Source organism: Oncorhynchus nerka, linkage group LG7 (assembly GCF_034236695.1).
Source record: "Oncorhynchus nerka isolate Pitt River linkage group LG7, Oner_Uvic_2.0, whole genome shotgun sequence".
Classification (NCBI taxonomy): Eukaryota; Metazoa; Chordata; class Actinopteri; order Salmoniformes; family Salmonidae; genus Oncorhynchus; species Oncorhynchus nerka.
The window spans coordinates 151,011-177,114 of record NC_088402.1 but is presented as its reverse complement, the minus strand read 5'-3'; the positions used below and the strand labels follow the sequence as shown (position 1 = coordinate 177,114).

Genomic DNA, 26,104 nt, shown 5'->3' with positions numbered 1-26,104 from the left:
GGAAAGAGAGGGGGAGTGGAAGGGGAAAGAGAGGGCATAGAGGGGAAAGGGGATAAGAGGGGGAGAAAAAGTTGAGGGCATGGGAGAGGGTGAAAGGAGTGGGAGAGAGAGGAGTGGAGGGTGAGAGAGGGAATGGAGAGGGGATAGGAGGGGGTCAGGGGATAGGACGGGTAGATAAGGGAGTGGAGGATAGGACAGGTAGATAAGGGAGTGGAGGATAGGACGGGTAGATAAGGGAGTGGAGGATAGGACGGGTAGATAAGGGAGTGGAGGATAGGACGGGTAGATAAGGGAGTGGAGGATAGGACGGGTAGATAAGGGAGTGGAGGATAGGACGGGTAGATAAGGGAGTGGAGGATAGGACGGGTAGATAAGGGAGTGGAGGATAGGACGGGTAGTGAGAGGGAGTGGAGGATAGGACGGGTAGATAAGGGAGTGGAGGATAGGACGGGTAGATAAGGGAGTGGAGGATAGGACGGGTAGATAAGGGAGTGGAGGATAGGACGGGTAGATAAGGGAGTGGAGGATAGGACGGGTAGATAAGGGAGTGGAGGATAGGACGGGGAGAGAAGGGAGTGGAGGATAGGACCGGGAGAGAAGGGAGTAGACGGGTAGATAAGGGAGTGGAGGATAGGACGGGTAGATAAGGGAGTGGAGGATAGGACCGGGAGAGAAGGGAGTGGAGGATAGGACAAATAGATAAGGGAGTGGAGGATAGGACCGGGAGAGAAGGGAGTGGAGGATAGGACGGGGAGAGAAGGGAGTGGAGGATAGGACGGGTAGATAAGGGAGTGGAGGATAGGACGGGTAGATAAGGGAGTGGAGGATAGGACGGGTAGATAAGGGAGTGGAGGATAGGACGGGTAGATAAGGGAGTGGAGGATAGGACGGGTAGAGAAGGGAGTGGAGGATAGGACGGGTAGATAAGGGAGTGGAGGATAGGACGGGTAGATAAGGGAGTGGAGGATAGGACGGGGAGAGAAGGGAGTGGAGGATAGGACGGGTAGATAAGGGAGTGGAGGATAGGACGGGTAGATAAGGGAGTGGAGGATAGGACGGGTAGATAAGGGAGTGGAGGATAGGACCGGGAGAGAAGGGAGTAGACGGGTAGTGAGAGGGAGTGGAGGATAGGACGGGTAGATAAGGGAGTGGAGGATAGGACGGGTAGATAAGGGAGTGGAGGATAGGACGGGTAGATAAGGGAGTGGAGGATAGGACGGGTAGATAAGGGAGTGGAGGATAGGACGGGTAGTGAGAGGGAGTGGAGGATAGGACCGGGAGAGAAGGGAGTGGAGGATATGATGGGTAGATAAGGGAGTGGAGGATAGGACGGGTAGATAAGGGAGTGGAGGATAGGACCGGGAGAGAAGGGAGTAGACGGGTAGTGAGAGGGAGTGGAGGATAGGACGGGTAGATAAGGGAGTGGAGGATAGGACGGGTAGATAAGGGAGTGGAGGATAGGACGGGGAGAGAAGGGAGTGGAGGATAGGACGGGTAGATAAGGGAGTGGAGGATAGGACGGGTAGATAAGGGTGGAGTGGAGGATAGGACGGGGAGATAAGGGAGTGGAGGATAGGACGGGGAGATAAGGGAGTGGAGGATAGGACGGGTAGAGAAGGGAGTGGAGGATAGGACGGGTAGATAAGGGAGTGGAGGATAGGACGGGTAGATAAGGGAGTGGAGGATAGGACGGGTAGATAAGGGAGTGGAGGATAGGACGGGGAGATAAGGGAGTGGAGGATAGGACGGGGAGAGAAGGGAGTGGAGGTTATGGAGAGGGGGAATGTGGAGAGAGAGGGAGTGGAGGGGGAGAGAGAATGAGTGTAGGATAGGAGGGGTACAGAGAGGGACTGGAAGGGGGAGTGGAGGAGGAGAGGAGATAGGAGGGGAGAAAGAGGGAGTGGATGTGGAGAAATAGATAGGGGAGGAAGATAGATTGAATGGAGGGTGAAAGGAGAAAGGAGGGGGAGAGGGAGTTGAGGGAGAGAGATTGAGGGGGAAAGGTGATAGGAGGTGGAGAAAGAGGGAGAGGAGGGGGAAAGGTGATAGGAGGTGGAGAAAGAGGGAGAGGATGGGGAAAGGGGGAATGGATTGGTGGAGAGAGTGATTTGATGGGGAGAGAGGGAGTGGAGGGGGACAGAGAGGGAGTGGATGGGGACAGAGAGGGAGATAGGAGGGATTAGATCGGGGCCTTAATCCACATCCATGTCTTCGGCGCCTGGGGAACAGTGGATTAACTGCCCTGCTCAAGGGCAGAACGACAGATTTGTATCTTGTCAGCTCAGGAATTCGATTGAGCAACCTTTTGGTTACTGGCCCAATGCTCCTGCCCACCAGGCTAGGGGGAAGAGGGGAAGAGAGATGGAGTGGAGGGGGAAAGGGGGAATGGAGTGGTAGAGAGAGTGATTAGATGGAGGAAGAGAGGGAGTGGATGGGGACAGAGAGGGAGTGGAGGGGGAGTGGAGATGGGAAAGAGGGAGTTGATGAGGAGAAAGAGGGAGTGAAGAGAGAGAGTGGGATTGGAGGGGTTGAAGGGGATAGGATGGGGGAGAGAGGGGGAGTGGAAAGGGAGAGGAGGGATAGCGGCGGATAGGGTGGGAGAGAGGAGGAGTGGAGGGTAGAGAGAGTTAGTGGAGGGGGAAAGAGAGGGAGTGGAGTTGGAGAGGGGAGGGGAAAGGAAGGCTAGAGAAAGAGAATGGAGGCGAAGAGGAGGGCTGTAGTGGGAAAGATAGGGAGTAGAGGGGAGAGAGAGGGAGAGGAGGGGGAGAGAGGGGATTGGAGGGGGATAGGAGGAGAGAGTGGGAGTGGAGTTGCAGAGAGGTAGGAGGGAGAGAGGGAGTGGAGGGGGATAGGATGAGGAGAGAGTGGGAGTGGAGGGGCAGAGAACGTGAGTGGAGTTGGATTGGGAGAGAGGGTATTGCCGGCAAAAAAACAGATTGAAGGGGTAGAGTGGGATAGGAGGGGGAGAGAGAGAGAGTGGAGGGGGAGATAGGAGGGGAGGGGAGGGGACGTGGAGAGACAGGGAGTGGAGATTGAGCTTCCCCCGGCTGTGTTTAAGACTGTCACTGTATTTCCATGAACCTTGAAGTGTTAAATTATTTGTCTTTTCATTGCATGGAATGTACACTACTATTCAAAGTTTGGGGTCACTTAGAAATGTCCTTGTTTTCCATGAAGACATGCATGAAATTAGTTGCAAAATGAATAGGAAATATGGTCAAGACGTTGACAGGTTTAAAATAATGATTTTTATTTAAATAATAATTGTGTCCTTCAAACTTTGCTTTCATCAAAGAATCCACAATTTGCTGCAATTACAGCCTTGCAGACCTTTGGCATTCTAGTTGTTAATTTGTTGAGGTAATCTGAAGAGATTTCACCCCATGCTTCCTGAAGCACCTCCCACAAGTTGGATTGGCTTGATGGGCACTTCTTACGTACCATACGGTCAAGCTGCTCCCACCACAGCTCAATAAAGTTGAGATCCGGGTGACCGTGCTGGCCACTCCATTATAGACAGAATACCAGCTGACTGATTCTTCCATAAATAGTTCTTGCATAGTTTGGAGCTGTGTTCTTGGTCACTGTCCTGTTGTAGGAGGAAATTGGCTTCAATTAAACAGCGTCCACAGGGTATGACATGGTGTTGCAAAATGGAGTGATAGCCTTCCTTCTTCAAGATCCCTTTACCCTGTACAAATCTCCCACTTTACCACCATCAAAGCACCCAGAGACCATCACATTGCCTCCACCATGCTTGACAGATGGCGTCAAGCACTCCTCCAGCATCTTTCATTTTGTCTTCATCTCACGAATGTTCCTCAAACTCAAACTTCGATTTGTCTGTCCATAACACTTTTTTCCAATCTTCCTCTGTCCAGTGTCTGTTCTTTTGCCTATCTTAATCTTTTCTTTTTATTGGCCAGTCTGAGATATGGCTTTTTCTTTGCAACTCTGCCAACAAGGCCAGCAAAAAAAGAAAAAAAAGATTAAGATGGGCAAAAGAACATAAACACTGGACAGAGGAACTCTGCCTGGAAGGCCAGCATCCCGGTGTCACCTCTTCACTGTTGACGTTGAGACTGGTGTTTTGCAGGTACTATTTAATGAAGCTGCCATTTGAGGACATGTCTGTTTCTCAAACTAGACAATCTAATGTACTTGCCCTCTTGCTCAGTTGTGCACCGGGGCCTCCCACTCCTTTTTCTATTCTGGTTAGGGACAGTTTGTGCTGTTCTGTGAAGGGAGTAGTACACAGCGCTGTATGAGATCTTCAGTTTCTTGGCAATTTCTCGCATGGAATAGCCTTAATTTCTCAGAACAAGAAAAGACTGACGAATTTCAGAATAAAGTTCTTTGTTTCTGGCCAATTTGAACCTGTAATCGAATCCACAAATGCTGATGCTCCAGACACTCAACTAGTCTAAAGAAGGCCAATTTATTTTCTTCATTAATCAGCACAACAGTTTTCAGCTGTGCTAACATAATTGCAAAAGGGTTTTCTAATGATCAATTAGCCTTTTAAAATGATAAACTTGGATTAGATAACGCAATGTGCCATTGGAACACTGGAGTGATGGTTGCTGATAATGGGCCTCTGTACACCTATGTAGATATTCCAGCTACAATAGTCATTTACAATATTAACAATGTCTACACTGTACTTCTGATCAATTTGATGTTATTTTAATGAACAAATGAGCTTTACAATATTAACAATGTCTACACTGTACTTCTGATCAATTTGATGTTATTTTAATGAACAAGTGACCCAAAACTTTTGAACGGTAGTGTATGTGAAAGTGGTTGGGATATTTAGAATAGTATAGGAACCCAGGACTGATTGTGTCCAAGTAAAGAGACCTCTACATTATTATGATTTATGGAATTCTATGGATGCTGTTCTGTTGTTGTGTGTAGACAGTATGTATATATATGTGTAGAGGCTAATTTCTGATAATAATAGTAATAACATGTTGACTGGGATATTGACATTTGATATAGATATAGAGTACATGGTTATGGCTAGGATTGGAACTCCATTAAACCTGTTTTGTCGTGGTTTGGTTACCTGCTATGACACCGATCCCGTCCTCGCAGTCAAAATCAGAGAACTCACTGTCAATAATTCTCTGGGACACTGGGAGGTAACGAGAGAAGAGCAAGAGAAAAAAAAGAGGAGATGAATTAAGAAGAATGTCTGGAGCTGCCTTGTCGTGACATGATTCTGTTATCCTTTTTCACTAATCCACCACAGAACAGGTCATTACGGGTCAATACGGGTCAGTGCAATTCAATACGGGTCAGTACAATTCAATACGGGTCAATACGGGTCAATACGGGTCAGTACAGGTCAGTATGGGTCAGTATGGGTCAATACGGGTCAATACGGGTCAGTATGGGTCAGTACGGGTCAATACTGGTCAGTACAGGTCAGTATGGGTCAGTACGGGTCAATACGGGTCAGTACAGGTCAGTACGGGTCAGTACGGGTCAATACGGGTCAGTACAGGTCAGTATGGGTCAGTACGGGTCAATACGGGTCAGTGCGGGTCAGTACAATTCAATACAGGTCAGTACGGGTCAGTACAGGTCAGTACAATTCAATACGGGTCAGTACGGGTCAGTACGGGTCAGTACAATTCAATACGGGTCAGTACGGGTCAGTACAATTCAATACGGGTCAGTACAATTCAATACGGGTCAATACGGGTCAGTACAATTCAATACGGGTCAGTACGGGTCAGTACAATTCAATACGGGTCAGTACAATTCAATACGGGTCAATACGGGTCAGTACAATTCAATACGGGTCAGTACGGGTCAATACAATTCAATACGGGTCAATACAATTCAATACGGGTCAATACGGGTCAGTACAATTCAATTCAGTACAATTCAATACGGGTCAATACAATTCAAAACGGGTCAATACGGGTCAGTACAATTCAATAGGGGTCAGTACAATTCAATACGGGTCAGTACAATTCAATACGGGTCAATACGGGTCAGTACAATTCAATACGGGTCAGTACGGGTCAGTACAATTCAATACGGGTCAGTACAATTCAATACGGGTCAGTACAATTCAATACGGGTCAGTACGGGTCAGTACAATTCAATACGGGTCAATACGGGTCAGTACAATTCAGTACGGGTCAATACGGGTCAATACAGGTCAGTACAATTCAATACGGGTCAATACGGGTCAGTACAATTCAATACGGGTCAGTACGGGTCAATACGGGTCAGTACAATTCAATACGGGTCAATACGGGTCAGTACGGGCCAGTACAATTCAATACGGGTCAGTACGGGTCAATACGGGTCAATACAGGTCAGTACAATTCAATACGGGTCAATACGGGTCAGTACGGGTCAATACGGGTCAGTACAATTCAATACGGGTCAGTACAATTCAATACGGGTCAGTACGGGTCAATACAATTCAATACGGGTCAGTACAATTCAATACGGGTCAGTACGGGTCAGTACAATTCAATACGGGTCAATACAGGTCAGTACAATTCAATACGGGTCAGTACGGGTCAGTACAATTCAATACGGGTCAATACAGGTCAGTACAATTCAATACGGGTCAATACGGGTCAGTACAATTCAATACGGGTCAGTACGGGTCAGTACAATTCAATACGGGTCAATACAGGTCAGTACAATTCAATACGGGTCAGTACGGGTCAGTACAATTCAATACGGGTCAGTACGGGTCAATACGGGTCAATACGGGTCAGTACAATTCAATACGGGTCAGTACAATTCAATACGGGTCAGTACAATTCAATACGGGTCAGTACGGGTCAATACGGGTCAGTACAATTCAATACGGGTCAATACGGGTCAGTACAATTCAATACGGGTCAGTACAATTCAATACGGGTCAGTACGGGTCAATACGGGTCAGTACAATTCAATACGGGTCAGTACAATTCAATACGGGTCAGTACAATTCAATACGGGTCAGTACGGGTCAATACGGGTCAGTACAATTCAATACGGGTCAATACGGGTCAATACGGGTCAGTACAATTCAATACGGGTCAGTACAATTCAATACGGGTCAGTACGGGTCAATACGGGTCAGTACAATTCAATACGGGTCAATACGGGTCAATACGGGTCAGTACGATTCAATACGGGTCAGTACAATTCAATACGGGTCAGTATGGGTCAGTACAATTCAATACAGGTCAGTACAGTTCAGTACGGGTCAGTTCAGGTCAATACTGGTCAATACCAGTCAGTATGAATCAGTATGGGTCAATACGGATCAGTACGGTTCAATATGGGTCATTAAGACTCAATACCGGACAAAACTGGGTCACAGAGACACAACACCTGATTGACACTGACTACATGGCCCACAGAGAGCAAGAGAAAATGTGTCTCTGTCATCACGAAGCTCTGCTTCTTAACACAATACGGAACAATACGGGTCAATAGGGGTTAGGGGTCAGAATGAGTCAGTATGAGTCAGTATGAGTCAGTACGGGTCAGTACGGGTCAATATGGGTTTAGGGTCAGTTGGGCTCAGTATGAGTCAATACGGAACAATACGGGTCAATAGGGGTTAGGGGTCAGAATGAGTCAGTATGAGTCAGTACGGGTCAGCACGGGTTGATTGGGGGTTAGGATTAGTAGGGGTCAATACGAGTCAGTTAGGGTCAGTACAGGTGGGTACGGGTCAATACGGATCAGTATGGGTCAGTCCGGGTAAGTACAGATCAATACCGGTCATTACGTGTCAGTACAGGTGGGTACTGGTCAATACGGGTCAGTATGGGTCAGTATGAGTCAGTACGGGTCAATACGGATCAGTATGGGTCAGTCCGGGTAAGTACAGATCAATACCGGTCATTACGTGTCAGTACAGGTGGGTACTGGTCAATACGGGTCAGTATGGGTCAGTATGAGTCAGTACGGGTCAATACGGATCAGTATGGATCAGTCCGGGTAAGTACAGATCAATACCGGTCATTACGTGTCAGTACAGGTGGGTACTGGTCAATACGGGTCAGGACAGGGAAGCTAATCTATAACTGGGTCACAGAGACACAACACCTCACAGACACTGACTACATGGCCCACACAGAGCAAGAGAAAATGTTTACCGATCATCACAAAGTTATTCTGTTCTATACAATACATCATAACTTAGAAATGATGGATCATTGAACCAGAATCTGTAACTTCTTGGGCCACTTTCCCAGATACAGATTAAGCCTTGTCCTAGACTGAAAAGCACTGTACATGGAGATTCTCTATGTTTCGCCAATGTAAATTAGGGAAACTGCCTCTTAGAGTCAACAATATTGAAAGACCACATATTCCACTCAATTCATCTTCTTATCTGTCTATTCAGAAAACTTGAATTTAAGGGTGTTTGAAATATATTGTCTTTAAATTCAATTTACATACAATCTCTTGAAAATTCTGAGGACACCAGACTAACATTGACGACAGGCTTTGTGTCAACACAAGTTAATTGTGTCCGATTTTGAATAAATTGTTTGTGGCAAATAGTTCAATATAACAGGCAGGAGTAAACAATCGTTTTTTCTTTTTTATTCTATTGGGCGTATCTACCGAGAGCCTGTTATTCTATTGGGCGTATCTACCGAGAGCCTGTTATTCTATTGGGCGTATCTACCGAGAGCCTGTTATTCTATTGGGCGTATCTACCGAGAGCCTGTTATTCTATTGGGCGTATCTACCGAGAGCCTGTTATTCTATTGGGCGTATCTACCGAGAGCCTGTTATTCTATTGGGCGTATCTACCGAGAGCCTGTAATTCTATTGGGCTACCGAGAGCCTGTTATTCTATTGGGCGTATCTACCGAGAGCCTGTTATTCTATTGGGCGTATCTACCGAGAGCCTGTTATTCTATTGGGCGTATCTACCGAGAGCCTGTTATTCTATTGGGCGTATCTACCGAGAGCCTGCAAACACGCTGGATGCTTCAGAATCCATCGAAGATTCAATAAAAGCCAAGTTGGCGAAGAGGTATCAACGATGGCACCAACCCAGTTTTGAGAAGCAAGAGGGCGCGCGGGGAAAGGTTCACGGAGATGGATGTTGACTTGCTGAAGTCCATCAATGAAAGGCTTGCCAAACTTGATATCTTGGATATACAGTCGTGGCCAGAAGTTTTGAGAATGACACAAATATACATTTTCACAAAGTTTGCTGCTTCAGTGTCTTTAGATATGTTTGTCATGTTACTATGGAATACTGAAGTATAATTACAAGCATTTCATAAGTGTCAAATGCTTTTATTGACAATTGATGCAAAGAGTCAATATTTGCAGTGTTGACCCTTCTTTTTCAAGACCTCTGCAATCTGCCCTGGCATTCTGTCAATTCACTTCTTGGCCACATCCTGACTGATGGCAGCCCAGAATTTGTGGGTCTTTGTTTGGCCACCCGCCTCTTGAGGATTGACAACAAGTTCTCAATGGGATTAAGGTCGGGGTAATTTCCTGGCCATGGACACAAAATATCTGTGTTTTGTTCCCTGAGCCACTTAGTTATCACTTTTTCCTAATGGCAAGGTGCTCCATCATGCTGGAAAAGGCATTGTTCATCACCAAACTGTTCCTGGATGGTTGGGAGAAGTTGCTCTCGGAGGATGTGTTGGTACCATTCTTTATTCGTGGCTGTGTTCTTAGGCAAAAACGTGAGTGAGCCCACTCCCTTGGCTGAGAAGCAACCCCACACATGAATGGTCTGAGGATGCTTTACTGTTGGCATGACACAGGACTGATGGTAGCACTCACCTTGTCTTCTCCGGACAAGCTTTTTTCCGGATGGCTCAAACAATCTGAAAAGGGATTCATCAGAGAAAATGACTTTACCCCAGTCCTCAGCAGTCCACTCCCTGTACCTTTTGCGGAATATCAGTCTGTCCCTGATATTTTTCCTGGAGAGAAGTGGCTTCTTTGCTGCCCTTCTTGACACCAGGCCATCCTCCAAAAGTCTTTGCCTCACTGTGCGTGCAGATGCACTCACACCTGCCTGCTGCCATTCTTGAGCAAGCTCTGTACTGGTAGTGCCCCGATCCTTGAGCTGAATCAACTTTAGGAGACTGTCCTGGCACTTGCTGGACTTTCTTGGGCGCCCTGAAGCCTTCTTCACAACAATTGAACTGCTCTCCTTGAAGTTCTTGATGATCCGAATAAATGGTTGATTTAGGTGCAATCTTACTGGCAGCAATATCCTTGCCTGTGAAGCTCTTTTTGTGCAAAACAATGATGAGAGCACGTGTTTCCTTGCAGGTAACCACGGTTGACAGAGGAAGAACAATGATTCCAAGCACCACCCTCCTTTTGAGGCTTCCAGTCTGTTATTCGAACTCAATCAGCATGACAGAGTGATCTCCAGCCTTGTCCTCGTCAACACTCACACCTATGTTAACAAGAGAATCACTGACATGATGTCAGCTGGTCCTTTTGTGGCAGGGCTGAAATGCAGTGGAAATGCTTTTTGTGGGATTCAGATCATTTGCGTGGCAAAGAGGGACTTTGCAAATAATTGCAATTCATCTGATCACTCTCCATAACATTCTGGAGTCTATGCAAATTGCCATCATACAAAATGAGGCAGCAGACTTTGTGAAAATTTATATTTGTGTCATTCTCAAAACCTTTGGCCACGACAGTACTACGAGAGGACATCAATGCATTATGTGCCAGTCTAGAATTCAGCCAATGGCAGATTGATGATTTTAGTAAAGAGAAAACGGTACTGAAAGGTCCTGTAGACTCTGTTCATGGCAAGGTAGAGGTGGTGCAAAGGGAGCACAAACAACTTATAGAAACCTTGATGTACAGTGTTGGGACAATCTCATCTTCTCAGTGATACCAGAGAATGACAGCAGAGCGCACTCTCCGAGACTTGATATCAACTCCACTGAAACTGCCCACAGATGTTGTGCGTAATGCCACTTTCTCCTGAGTCCATAGAATGGGTCTATGAATGCGGCGGTCATGAAATTTTGTCAGCTGGTTATTGTCACGCAAAATACTTGTGTAATTAACATAAACAGTCAAAAAAAGAAATTTAATATACAGCATCCCAATAAATCCATTATTTATTTTAGTCAGGTCAAAAAAACTATTTTAATTATTATACTTATTTCAGAAGAATAGAACACGAGTTTTAGTTTAGTTTAGTTGATTTAATTCGACCATTTTAAAAAACAAGCACACATAAAACTTGAAAAAGCCATACATGCATGCACATGAATGAAATCATTGAGGATATCACACAATAAAGTCTGGGACTTATTTCCATTGTTAAATCATAGAGGATAACATACTATACAGTCTGGGACTTATTTCCATTGTTAAATCATAGAGGATAACACACTATACAGTCTGGGACTTATTTCCACTGTGGTCCTCTTGAGACAAGATGGCTTGACAAGATCAAACACAGTATGTCAGTGAAATAATAAAACAATAACATAGAAGAAGAACATCTCTCTCATCATTCCAGTTACATCATAGGGGTTATTTATATGGGCACAGAAGACATCAAACACATTTTTACTTTATGTTTAAAGCTGCCCAGAGAGGACGTTGTTTTTATAGGAAAAGGCAACTCATTCCATTCTGAGGCTCCAGTATACAGAAAGTACCTTTCCCAGCATTACTCCTGAACCTGTATAAGCACACATCAGAAACACCTGATCTGGTGCTGTGATTGTGTGCATCCCTAACACGAGGAAAGTCATCACTTAGATATCTGGGTGCTGTGATTGTGTGCATCCCTAACACGAGGAAAGTCATCACTTAGATATCTGGGTGCTGTGATTGTGTGCATCCCTAACACGAGGAAAGTCATCACTTAGATATCTGGGTGCTGTGATTGTGTGCATCCCTAACACGAGGAAAGTCATCACTTAGATATCTGGGTGCTGTGATTGTGTGCATCCCTAAAGACCTATAGACCTATAGACCTATATACCTATAGACCTATAGAGTGCCTTTTCCTATTTTGTTGCATTACAACCTGTAATTTAAATGGATTTTTATTTGGATTTCATCTAATGGATATATGCAAAATAGTCGAAATTGGTGAAGTGAAATGAAAATAATAACTTCTTTCAAAAAACTCAAAAAAAATAAACGGACAAGTGAGGCATGCATAGGTACTCACCCCTTTGCTCTGAAGCCCCTAAATAAGATATCGTGCAATCAATTACCTTCAGAAGTCACATAATTAGTTAAATAAAGTGCACCTGTGTGCAATCTGATCTCAGTATATATACAGTTGAAGTCAGAAGTTTACATACACCTTAGCCAAATACATTTAAACTCAGTTGTTCACAATTCCTGACATTTAATCCTCGCAAAAATTCCCTGTCTTAGGTCAGTTAGGATCTCCACTTTATTTTAACAATGTGAAATGTCAGAATAATAGTAGAGAGAATGATTTATTTCAGCTTTTATTTCTTTCATCACATTCCCAGTGGGTCAGAAGTTTACATACACTCAATTAGTATTTGGTAGCATTGCCTTTAAATTGTTGTCAGAGACGCAAACTCGGTCTCAACCTTTAAGTCTTTACTGAAGACTCATCTCTTCAGTGGGTCATATGATTGAGTGTAGTCTGGCCCAGGAGTGGGAAGGTGAACGGAAAGGCCCTGGAGCAACGAACCGCCCTTGCTGTCTCTGCCTGGCCGGTTCCCCTCTTCCACTGGGATTCTCTGCCTCTAACCCTGTTACAGGGGCTGAGTCACTGGCTTACTGGGGCTCTCTCATGCCGTCCCTGGGGGGGGTGCGTCACCTGAGTGGGTTGATTCACTGTTGTGGTCAGCCTGTCTGGGTTGGCTCCCCCCCCTTGGGTTGTGCCGTGGCGGAGATCTTTGTGGGCTATACTCGGCCTTGTCTCAGGATAGTAAGTTGGTGGTTGAAGATATCCCTCTAGTGGTGTGGGGGCTGTGCTTTGGCAAAGTGGGTGGGGTTATATCCTTCCTGTTTGGCCCTGTCCGGGGGTGTCCTCGGATGGGGCCACAGTGTCTCCTGACCCATCCTTTCTCAGCCTCCAGTATTTATGCTGCAGTAGTTTATGTGTCGGGGGGCTAGGGTCAGTTTGTTATATCTGGAGTACTTCTCCTGTCCTATTCGGTGTCCTGTGTGAATCTAAGTGTGCGTTCTCTAATTCTCTCCTTCTCTCTTTCTTTCTCTCTCTCGGAGGACCTGAGCCCTAGGACCATGCCCCAGGACTACCTGACATGATGACTCCTTGCTGTCCCCAGTCCACCTGGCCATGCTGCTGCTCCAGTTTCAACTGGCCTGGGCCCTAGGACCATGTCCCAGGACTACCTGACATGATGACTCCTTGCTGTCCCCAGTCCACCTGGCCATGCTGCTGCTCCAGTTTCAACTGTTCTGCCTTATTATTATTCTGCCTTATTATTATTATTTATGAACATTTGAACATCTTGGCCATGTTCTGTTATAATCTCTACCCGGCACAGCCAGAAGAGGACTGGCCACCCCACATAGCCTGGTTCCTCTCTAGGTTTCTTCCTAGGTTTTGGCCTTTCTAGGGAGTTTTTCCTAGCCACCGTGCTTTTACACCTGCATTGCTTGCTGTTTGGGGTTTTAGGCTGGGTTTCTGTACAGCACTTTGAGATATCAGCTGATGTACGAAGGGCTATATAAATACATTTGATTTGATTTGATTTGATTTAACTTGGGTCAAACGTTTCGGGTAGCCTTCCAAAAGCTTCTCACAATAAATTGGGTGAATGTTGGCCCATTCCTCCTGACAGAGCTGGTATAACTGAGTCAGGTTTATATGGCCTGCTTGTACGCTTATTCAGTTCTGCCTGCAAATTTTTATATAGGATTGAGGTCTGGGCTTTGTGATGGCCACTCCAATACCTTGACTTTGTTGCCCTTATGCCATTTTGCCCATGATGCCATCTATTTTGTAAAGTGCACCAGTCCCTCCCACAGCAAAGCACCCCCACAACATGATGCTGCCATCCCCATGCTTCACGGTTGGGATGGTGTTCTTCAGCTTGCAAGCCTCCCCCTTTTTCCTCCAAACATAAAGAAAGTCATTATGGCCAAAAAGTTATATTTTTGTTTCATCAGACCAGAGGACATTTCTCCAAAAAGTACAATCTTTGTCCCCATGTTCAGTTGCAAACCGTAGTCTGGCTTTTTTATGCCGGGTTTGGGGCAGTGGCTTCTTCCTTGCTGAGTGGACTTTCAGGTTATGTCGATGTAGGACTCGTTTTACTGTGGATATAGATACCTTTGTACCTGTTTCCTCCAGCATCTTCACAAGGTCCTTTGCTGATGTTCTGGCATTGATTTGCACTTTTCGCACCAAAGTACGTTCATCTCGAGGAGACAGAACACGTCTCCTTCCTGAGTGGTTTGACAGCTACGTGATCCCATGGTGTTTATACTTGCGTACTATTGTTTGTACAGATGAATGTGGTACCTTCAGGCATTTGGAAATTGCTTCCAAGGATGAACCAGACTTGTGGATGTCTACAATTGTTAATCTGAGGTCTTGGCTGATTTCTTTAGATTTTCCCATGATGTCAAGCAAAGAGGCACTGAGTTCGAAGATAGGCCTTGAAATACATCCACGGGTACACCTCCAATTGACTCAAATGATGTCAATTAGCCTATCAGAAGCTTCTAAAGCCATGACATAATTTTCTGGAATTTTCCAAGCTGTTTAAAGGCATAGTCAACTTAGTGTATGTAAACTTTTGACCCACTGGAATTGTGATTCAGTGAATTATAAGTGAAATAATCTGTCTGTAAACAATTGTTGGAAAAATTACTTGTCATGCACAAAGTAGATTTCCTATCCAACTTGTCAAAACTGTAGTTTGTTAACATGAAATTTGTGGAGTGGTTGAAAAACTAGTTTTAATGACTCCAACTTAAGTGTATGTAAACTTCCGACTTTAACTGTAGACCTGTTCTGAAAGGCCCCAGAGTCTGCAACACAACTAAGCAAGGGGCACCACCAAGCAAGCGGCACTATGAAGACCAAGGAGCTCTCCAAACTGGTCAGGAACAAAGTTGTGGAGAAGTACTATAAAGAAATATCTGAAACTTTGAACATTCCACGGAGCACCATTAAATCCATTATTAAAAAATGGAAAGAATATGGCACCACAACAAACCTGCCAAGAGTGGGCCGCCCACAAAAACTCACGTACCAGGCAAGGAGAGCATTATTTAGAGAGGTAACAAAGTGTCCGGGTAGTATAACTTTTCATTATAGTACAACGGTTTGATTTGTCTAATCTTAGCAATTTCTTCTTAGCTAGCTACATAGCCGTCTTTGTATCAAAGATAATTGCGTAATTATCGTATTTCGTCGTCCTAACGTAGTCTACACTGCTATCTGCCCAGCAGCTAGCCAGCTAGCAAACGTCCACCGTCTACCGAATAGCAGCACTGTAGAAACTTTTACACTCAACTGAACGACTTGATTAGTGTAGTGTTAGTGTAGTGTTAGCTAGCTACATAGTTGTCTTTGCTGTCTTCGTATCCAAGATAATTGTGTAGTTTAGAGTGTGTAGTCTTAGAGTGATTATCTTAATTTACCGAGGTTAGCTAGCCAGCTATTTGTCGTCCTTAACGTAGGAGACACTGCTAGCTTAGCCAACAGCTAGCCAACGTCTACCGAATAGAACTTCCGCACTCAACAACCCGGTCGTGTTCCGCTTCGCTCCACAGGTAGTATCACATTTTCATTTCATTTCATTACAGTACAACGGTTTGATTTGTTTGATTGTAGCTAGCTACATAGCTAGCTACATAGCCGTCTTTGTATCAAAGATAATTGTGTAGTCTAGAGCGATTTTCTAGGTTAGCTAGCCAGCTATTGTCGTTCTTTTAACGCAACGTAACGTAATCAACACTGCTAGCTAGCCAGCTAGCCCCCGAATAGCAGGGAATAGCAGCACTGTAGAAACTGTAGAAACTATTACACTCAACGGAACGACTTGATTAGTGTAGTGTCAACAACGCAGCCACTGCCAGCTAGCCTACAAAGTCAACAACGCAGCCACTGCCAGCTAGCCTACTTCAGCAGTACTGCATCATTTTAATCATTTTAGTCAATAAGATTCTTGCTACGTAAGCTTAACCTCTTCAGTCGACCCTCTACTTTTTTGAACATTTTGTTAAAAATCGCGCAACATTTCAGCGCCCTGCTACTCATGCCAGGAATATAGTACGTTCATATGGTTAGAATGTGTGGATAGGAAACCCTCGGACGTTTTTAAAACTGGTTAAATCACGACTGTGGCTATTACATAACGTGCGTTACATCGGAAAGCGCAGGAAAACCTGATCACAGAAAATGGAAATAAATATCCTTGCGCCACTTCAAGCAATTGTTAACAGTGAGCCGAATTAGATAAGACCGAGCATTCAACTCCCACAGCATCCCCATGTTGTCTAGAGTCTTGTGAATTGAATCATCATTGATTCTTGGTTGAACCGAAAGAGGGGCACGACTTACCTCCGGTCTCCGCCCAGATCATTCCGGAAGAGCTCTCTCCTGAAATTTTTTCCAAGACGACAGCTAATGATATTTACATCGCCTACGGATGATTTTTATCGCTTATTAACGTTTACTAATACCTAAAGTAGCATTACAAACGTATTTCGAAGTATTTTGTGAAAGTTTATCGTCTACTTTTTGAATTTTAAAAAATGACGTTACGTTGTGAAATCGCAGTTTTTTCGTTTATCACACAGTCTACATATAACGATATCTTGGCTTTATATGGCCCGATTTAATCGAAATAAAGACCCAATAGTGTTTATGGGACATCTAGGAGTGCCAACAAAGAAGATGGTGAAAGGTAATGACTGTTTTCTATTTTATTGTGCGGTTTGTGTAACGCCGAAATGCTAATTATTTTGTTTACGTCCCCTGCTGTGCTTTTCTGTTGTAGTGTATTGGTGCATGCTATCAGATAATAGCTTCTCATGCTGTCGCCGAAAAGCATTTTAAAAATCTGACTTGTTGCCTGGATTCACAACGAGTGTAGCTTTAATTTGATACCCTGCATGTGTATTTTAATGAACTTTTGAGTTTTAACTAATACTAATAGCATTTAGCGTAGCACATTTGCATTTCCAGAGCTCTAGTTGGGACGCAAGCGTTCCAAGTAGAGGCAAGAGGTTAACTCTCTGAGCATTCGAGACGTGTAGTCCACTTGTCATTCCAATCTCCTTTGCATTAGCGTAGCCTCTTCTGTAGCCTGTCAACTATGTGTCTGTCTATCCCTGTTCTCTCCTCTCTACACAGACCATACAAACGCTCCACACCGCGTGGCCGCGGCCACCCTAATCTGGTGGTCCCAGCGCGCACGACCCACGTGGAGTTCCAGGTCTCCGGTAGCCTCTGGAACTGCCGATCTGCGGCCAACAAGGCAGAGTTCATCTCAGCCTATGCCTCCCTCCAGTCCCTCGACTTCTTGGCACTGACGGAAACATGGATCACCACAGATAACACTGCTACTCCTACTGCTCTCTCTTCGTCCGCCCACGTGTTCTCGCACACCCGAGAGCTTCTGGTCAGCGGGGTGGTGGCACCGGGATCCTCATCTCTCCCAAGTGGTCATTCTCTCTTTCTCCCCTTACCCATCTGTCTATCGCCTCCTTTGAATTCCATGCTGTCACAGTTACCAGCCCTTTCAAGCTTAACATCCTTATCATTTATCGCCCTCCAGGTTCCCTCGGAGAGTTCATCAATGAGCTTGACGCCTTGATAAGCTCCTTTCCTGAGGACGGCTCACCTCTCACAGTTCTGGGCGACTTTAACCTCCCCACGTCTACCTTTGACTCATTCCTCTCTGCCTCCTTCTTTCCACTCCTCTCCTCTTTTGACCTCACCCTCTCACCTTCCCCCTACTCACAAGGCAGGCAATACGCTCGACCTCATCTTTACTAGATGCTGTTCTTCCACTAACCTCATTGCAACTCCCCTCCAAGTCTCCGACCACTACCTTGTATCCTTTTCCCTCTCGCTCTCATCCAACACTTCCCACACTGCCCCTACTCGGATGGTATCGCGTCGTCCCAACCTTCGCTCTCTCTCCCCCGCTACTCTCTCCTCTTCCATCCTATCATCTCTTCCCTCTGCTCAAACCTTCTCCAACCTATCTCCTGATTCTGCCTCCTCAACCCTCCTCTCCTCCCTTTCTGCATCCTTTGACTCTCTATGTCCCCTATCCTCCAGGCCGGCTCGGTCCTCCCCTCCCGCTCCGTGGCTCGACGACTCATTGCGAGCTCACAGAACAGGGCTCCGGGCAGCCGAGCGGAAATGGAGGAAAACTCGCCTCCCTGCGGACCTGGCATCCTTTCACTCCCTCCTCTCTACATTTTCCTCTTCTGTCTCTGCTGCTAAAGCCACTTTCTACCACTCTAAATTCCAAGCATCTGCCTCTAACCCTAGGAAGCTCTTTGCCACCTTCTCCTCCCTCCTGAATCCTCCTCCCCCTCCCCCACCCTCCTCCCTCTCTGCAGATGACTTCGTCAACCATTTTGAAAAGAAGGTCGACGACATCCGATCCTCGTTTGCTAAGTCAAACGACACCGCTGGTTCTGCTCACACTGCCCTACCCTGTGCTCTGACCTCTTTCTCCCTCTCTCTCCTGATGAAATCTTGCGTCTTGTGACGGCCGGCCGCCCAACAACCTGCCCGCTTGACCCTATCCCCTCCTCTCTTCTCCAGACCATTTCCGGAGACCTTCTCCCTTACCTCACCTCGCTCATCAACTCATCCCTGACCGCTGGCTACGTCCCTTCCGTCTTCAAGAGAGCGAGAGTTGCACCCCTTCTGAAAAAAACCTACACTCGATCCCTCCGATGTCAACAACTACAGACCAGTATCCCTTCTTTCTTTTCTCTCCAAAACTCTTGAACGTGCCGTCCTTGGCCAGCTCTCCCGCTATCTCTCTCAGAATGACCTTCTTGATCCAAATCAGTCAGGTTTCAAGACTAGTCATTCAACTGAGACTGCTCTTCTCTGTATCACGGAGGCGCTCCGCACTGCTAAAGCTAACTCTCTCTCCTCTGCTCTCATCCTTCTAGACCTATCGGCTGCCTTCGATACTGTGAACCATCAGATCCTCCTCTCCACCCTCTCCGAGTTGGGCATCTCCGGCGCGGCCCACGCTTGGATTGCGTCCTACCTGACAGGTCGCTCCTACCAGGTGGCGTGGCGAGAATCTGTCTCCTCACCACGCGCTCTCACCACTGGTGTCCCCCAGGGCTCTGTTCTAGGCCCTCTCCTATTCTCGCTATACACCAAGTCACTTGGCTCTGTCATAACCTCACATGGTCTCTCCTATCATTGCTATGCAGACGACACACAATTAATCTTCTCCTTTCCCCCTTCTGATGACCAGGTGGCGAATCGCATCTCTGCATGTCTGGCAGACATATCAGTGTCAGACATCTCACCTTCCGGAGACACCTGAAACCCCACCTCTTTAAGGAATACCTAGGATAGGATAAAGTAATCCTTCTCACCCCCCCACTTAAAAGATTTAGATGCACTATTGTAAAGTGGCTGTTCCACTGGATGTCATAAGGTGAATGCACCAATTTGTGAGTCGCTCTGGATAAGAGCGTCTGCTAAATGACTTAAATGTAAAATGTAATGTGTCATGACGTTGGCCTGGGGGGTAGGTTTATGACAGTCATAAATACCTATTTCCCCCTTTTTCCTCTCTCTACCCTACTGAGGTTACATTTGCAAAACCCTTGGTTAACATAGAGATTCTGGGAACGTCAGAAGGTAGGGGGAAATTAACTTTACTCTGGCAATCCGATCAATGGAACATATGTGGTGGTACTTAATGAATATGATGTCAGTTCGGTTGTCATCTGAGACATTCTCATCAATGATAAGATGACAAACTCTACAGTGGAAAGTCTACACATCAGAGTTATCGGATTCACATGAAATTGTTGTTCAATTTAAATGTTTGAATATGAAATTAGTTGTGATGGGATGAAATGTGATTTTAGCTTCTAAAATGTGAAATCTGGGTTCATATAAGATAGGGTTCTGCTCAATCAGTGGCCCGCCCCTTGATGACAATATAACCTCCTGTTCCGAGGATGTAGGACGCCGGTCCGATGTCAGAATGGTTCAGATAATAACTACAGAATTAAGCTAACATCAGCGTGAGCTTTGGTTGCGAATGGTATGAACTTTGAACTCTTATTCACTACAGAAGTGATACCTCCTAGCCGTTGAGTTAGCAACAGCAGATGCAACGAGGGTTAGGAAGGAACAGACAGAGTATCCCGTCTATCACCCAACGACGTTACTACAACGGTATCCGCAACACGGCCTTCCATCTACCACCAACCTACCGAAGCGCAGCTCAGAGTAAATATTTATTGCATTTTCCTTTTCCAAATGGGCGGTAATTTAAAATGAATCAGATACTGTATTTACGATAGAACAGCTTCTCCCTGTGTCCCTCAGTCTTCCCGATCTTTCACTCAAACCCAGCCCTTTTCTTTTGTGTAACAAGCTGTCATAACTGTTCCGCCCGCCAGGGACGTTTTCCTTTATGACGTAATTTGTAATCAAGTTATGATTTAATTATGTGTATGTGTAATTCTGTGTGATTGGTTAGGTATTTAGTAAATAAATAATTAAATCCAATTTTGTATTGCTGATTCAAATTGTTAGCCAGGTGCAGATAACCAAGAATTTACAACTTTCAGATGAGACTGAATTAAGACGACGATTGATATTGACTGATATTGATGTAAAATATTACTAGGTCTTTAAGAGTTTATTTGGAAGATAGCAGCTCTATAAATACTATTTGGTGGTGCCCGACTCTCTAGTTAATTACATTTACATGATTAGCTCAATCATGTGAAATAATTTTATAGAATAGCATGTATTATCACTTAATCTGGCATAGCCAAAGACACGACAATAGAGACCAAAACGGAGATTAGAGTATCTGTCCATTGGACCACTTTAAGCCATAGACTCCACAGAGCTGGGCTTTACGGAAGAGTGTCCAGAAAAAAATAAGCAAACATGTTTGGTGTTCGCCAAAAGGCATATGGGAGACTCCCCAAACATATGGAAGAAGGCATCCATGGTGGGAGTCTTTAGAACCCTTTTCTGTTTGGTTGTCAGTGATTTTCTTTGTTAGTTCACTTTGTTGTTAGCGACATTTTGAGTTTGTTTTGTGGGAACGTAACAAAATGGGGGCTCGTCCAGGATCTTGTTTTCCCGGAGTATGGTAGTCACTCTAGTCACTTTCTCTGAAGCTCCACTGTTGGTGGAATAATTTTGAAAGTTGCATGAACAAACAAGCTAATAAAATAAAAAATAAAGTCAGGGAAGCATTTTTTGAAAACCCTACATGGGAGAATCTAGATAAATGTACAAAGCGAATCTGCTCGTCATTGCAAAGCATTATGACATCAAGGTGGCATCTGGCCATCCAAAAGCAGTAGTCAGAGATGATCGGTGTTGCTTTAGTGGAGGAGGAAATCATGACGGAGAGGGAGGTTGATGAAATCCTGCCGGAGAGGAAGGTTGATGATAGTGGATATACAACCACTATGGTCTGTTGGTACTGTATAGACAACCACTATAGTCTGTTGGTACTGTACTGTATAGACAACCACTACAGTCTGTTGTACTGTACAACCACTGTCTGTTGGTACTGTATAGACAACCACTATAGTCTGTTGGTACTGTATAGACAACCACTATAGTCTGTTGGTACTGTAACCACTATCTGTTGGTAGTCAACCACTATAGTATAACCACTATAGGTTGGTACTGTATAGACAACCACTATAGTCTGTTGGTACAACAACCACTATAGTCTGTTGGTACTATAGTCTGTTGGTACTGTAGTCTGTTGGTACTGTATAGACAACCACTATAGTCTGTTGGTACTGTATAGACAACCACTATAGTCTGTTGGTAGTCTGTATAGACAACCACTATAGTCTGTTGGTACTGTATAGACAACCACTATAGTCTGTTGGTACTGTATGTTGGTACTGTAGTCTGTTGGTACAACCACTATAGTCTGTTGGTACTGTATAGACAACCACTATAGTCACTATAGTCTGTTGGTACTGTATAGACAACCACTATAGTCTGTTGGTACTGTACTATAGACAACCACTATAGTCTGTTGGTACTGTATAGACAACCACTATAGTCTGTTGTTGGTACTGTATAGACAACCACTATAGTCTGTTGGTACTGTATAGACAACCACTATAGTCTGTTGGTACTGTACTGTATAGACAACCACTATAGTCTGTTGGTACTGTATAGACAACCACTATAGTCTGTTGGTACTGTACTGTATAGACAACCACTATAGTCTGTTGGTACTGTATAGACAACCACTATAGTCTGTTGGTACTGTATAGTCTGTTGGTACTGTACTGTATAGACAACCACTATAGTCTGTTGGTACTGTATAGACAACCACTATAGTCTGTTGGTACTGTACAACCACTATAGTCTGTTGGTACTGTACTGTATAGACAACCACTATAGTCTGTTGGTACTGTATAGACAACCACTATAGTCTGTTGGTACTGTATAGACAACCACTATAGTCTGTTGGTACTGTATAGACAACCACTATAGTCTGTTGGTACTGTACTGTATAGACAACCACTATAGTCTGTTGGTACTGTATAGACAACCACTATAGTCTGTTGGTACTGTATAGACAACCACTATAGTCTGTTGGTACTGTATAGACAACCACTATAGTCTGTTGGTACTGTATAGACAACCACTATAGTCTGTTGGTACTGTATAGACAACCACTATAGTCTGTTGGTACTGTAGACAACCACTGTACTGTATAGACAACCACTATAGTCTGTTGGTACTGTATAGACAACCACTATAGTCTGTTGGTACTGTATAGACAACCACTATAGTCTGTTGGTACTGTATAGACAACCACTATAGTCTGTTGGTACTGTACTGTATAGACAACCACTATAGTCTGTTGGTACTGTACTGTATAGACAACCACTATAGTCTGTTGGTACTAGACAACCACTATAGTCTGTTGGTACTGTATAGACAACCACTATAGTCTGTTGGTACTGTATAGACAACCACTATAGTCTGTTGGTACTGTATAGACAACCACTATAGTCTGTTGGTACTGTATAGACAACCACTACAGTCTGTTGGTACTGTATAGACAACCACTATAGTCTGTTGGTACTGTATAGACAACCACTATAGTCTGTTGGTACTGTACTGTATAGACAACCACTATAGTCTGTTGGTACTGTATAGACAACCACTATAGTCTGTTGGTACTGTATAGACAACCACTATAGTCTGTTGGTACTGTATAGACAACCACTATAGTCTGTTGGTACTGTATAGACAACCACTGTCTGTTGGTACTGTATAGACAACCACTATAGTCTGTTGGTACTGTATGTATAGACAACCACTATAGTCTGTTGGTACTGTACTAGACAACCACTATAGTCTGTTGGTACTGTATAGACAACCACTATAGTCTGTTGGTACTGTATAGACAACCACTATAGTCTGTTGGTACTGTATAGACAACCACTATAGTCTGTTGGTACTGTATAGACAACCACTATAGTCTGTTGGTACTGTACTGTATAGACAACCACTATAGTCTGTTGGTACTGTATAGACAACCACTATAGTCTGTTGGTACTGTACTGTATAGACAACCACTATAGTCTGTTGGTACTGTATAGACAACCACTATAGTCTGTTGGTACTGTATAGACAACCACTATAGTCTGTTGGTACAACCACTATAGTCTGTTGGTACTGTACTGTATAGACAACCACTATAGTCTGTTGGTACTGTACTGTATAGACAACCACTATAGTCTGTTGGTACTGTATAGACAACCACTATAGTCTGTTGGTACTGTATAGACAACTGTTGGTACTGTATAGACTATAGTCTGTTGGTACTGTATAGACAACCACTATAGTCTGTTGGTACTGTATAGACAACCACTATAGTCTGTTGGTACTGTATAGACAACCACTATAGTCTGTTGGTACTGTACTGTATAGACAACCACTATAGTCTGTTGGTACTGTATAGACAACCACTATAGTCTGTTGGTACTGTATAGACAACCACTATAGTCTGTTGGTACTGTACTGTATAGACAACCACTATAGTCTGTTGGTACTGTACTGTATAGACAACCACTACAGTCTGTTGGTACTGTATAGACAACCACTATAGTCTGTTGGTACTGTACTGTATAGACAACCACTATAGTCTGTTGGTACTGTACTGTAGACTGTCTGTTGGTACTGTATAGACAACCACTATAGTCTGTTGGTACTGTATAGACAACCACTATAGTCTGTTGGTACTGTATAGACAACCACTATAGTCTGTTGGTACTGTATAGACAACCACTATAGTCTGTTGGTACTGTACTGTATAGACAACCACTATAGTCTGTTGGTATACTGACAACCACTATAGTCTGTTGGTACTGTATAGACAACCACTATAGTCTGTTGGTACTGTATAGACAACCACTATAGTCTGTTGGTACTGTACTATAGACAACCACTATAGTCTGTTGGTACTGTCTGTTGTTGGTACTGTATAGACAACCACTATAGTCTGTTGGTACTGTATAGACAACCACTATAGTCTGTTGGTACTGTATAGACAACCACTATAGTCTGTTGGTACTGTACTGTATAGACAACCACTATAGTCTGTTGGTACTGTACTGTATAGACAACCACTATAGTCTGTTGGTACTGTATAGTATAGACAAGACCACTATAGTCTGTTGGTACTGTATAGACAACCACTATAGTCTGTTGGTACTGTATAGACAACCACTATAGTCTGTTGGTACTGTATAGACAACCACTATAGTCTGTTGGTACTGTATAGACAACCACTATAGTCTGTTGGTACTGTACTGTATAGACAACCACTATAGTCTGTTGGTACTGTATAGACAACCACTATAGTCTGTTGGTACTGTACTGTATAGACAACCACTATAGTCTGTTGGTACTGTATAGACAACCACTATAGTCTGTTGGTACTGTATAGACAACCACTATAGTCTGTTGGTACTGTATAGACAACCACTATAGTCTGTTGGTACTGTACTGTATAGACAACCACTATAGTCTGTTGGTACTGTATAGACAACCACTATAGTCTGTTGGTACTGTACTGTATAGACAACCACTATAGTCTGTTGGTACTGTATAGACAACCACTATAGTCTGTTGGTACTGTATAGACAACCACTATAGTCTGTTGGTACTGTACTGTATAGACAACCACTATAGTCTGTTGGTACTGTATAGACAACCACTATAGTCTGTTGGTACTGTATAGACAACCACTATAGTCTGTTGGTACTGTATAGACAACCACTATAGTCTGTTGGTACTGTACTGTATAGACAACCACTATAGTCTGTTGGTACTGTATAGACAACCACTATAGTCTGTTGGTACTGTATAGACAACCACTATAGTCTGTTGGTACTGTACTGTATAGACAACCACTATAGTCTGTTGGTACTGTATAGACAACCACTATAGTCTGTTGGTACTGTATAGACAACCACTATAGTCTGTTGGTACTGTATAGACAACCACTATAGTCTGTTGGTACTGTACTAGACAACCACTAGACAACCACTATAGTCTGTTGGTACTGTATAGACAACCACTATAGTCTGTTGGTACTGTATAGACAACCACTATAGTCTGTTGGTACTGTAGTCTGTATAGACAACCACTATAGTCTGTTGGTACTGTTAGACAACCACTATAGTCTGTTGGTACTGTATAGACAACCACTATAGTCTGTTGGTACTGGTACTGTATGTATGTAGACAACCACTATAGTCTGTTGGTACTGTATAGACAACCACTATAGTCTGTTGGTACTGTATAGACAACCACTATAGTCTGTTGGTACTGTATAGACAACCACTATAGTCTGTTGGTACTGTACTGTATAGACAACCACTATAGTCTGTTGGTACTGTA

The 26,104-nt window shown here is 44.3% G+C and overlaps 1 protein-coding gene across 1 annotated transcript in view; it reads right to left on the bottom strand.

The window, feature by feature from the left end:
- LOC115127700 (regulating synaptic membrane exocytosis protein 2) overlaps positions 1 to 26,104 on the bottom strand; it is a gene marked incomplete at its 5' end in the record, with an annotated part of 134,535 nt that overhangs the window by 21,682 nt on the left and 86,749 nt on the right. The window contains one exon of the mRNA XM_065020070.1: positions 5,072 to 5,140. Within this exon, the coding sequence (XP_064876142.1) occupies positions 5,072 to 5,140 (69 nt within the window). The remainder of the gene's footprint in view (positions 1 to 5,071; positions 5,141 to 26,104) is intronic.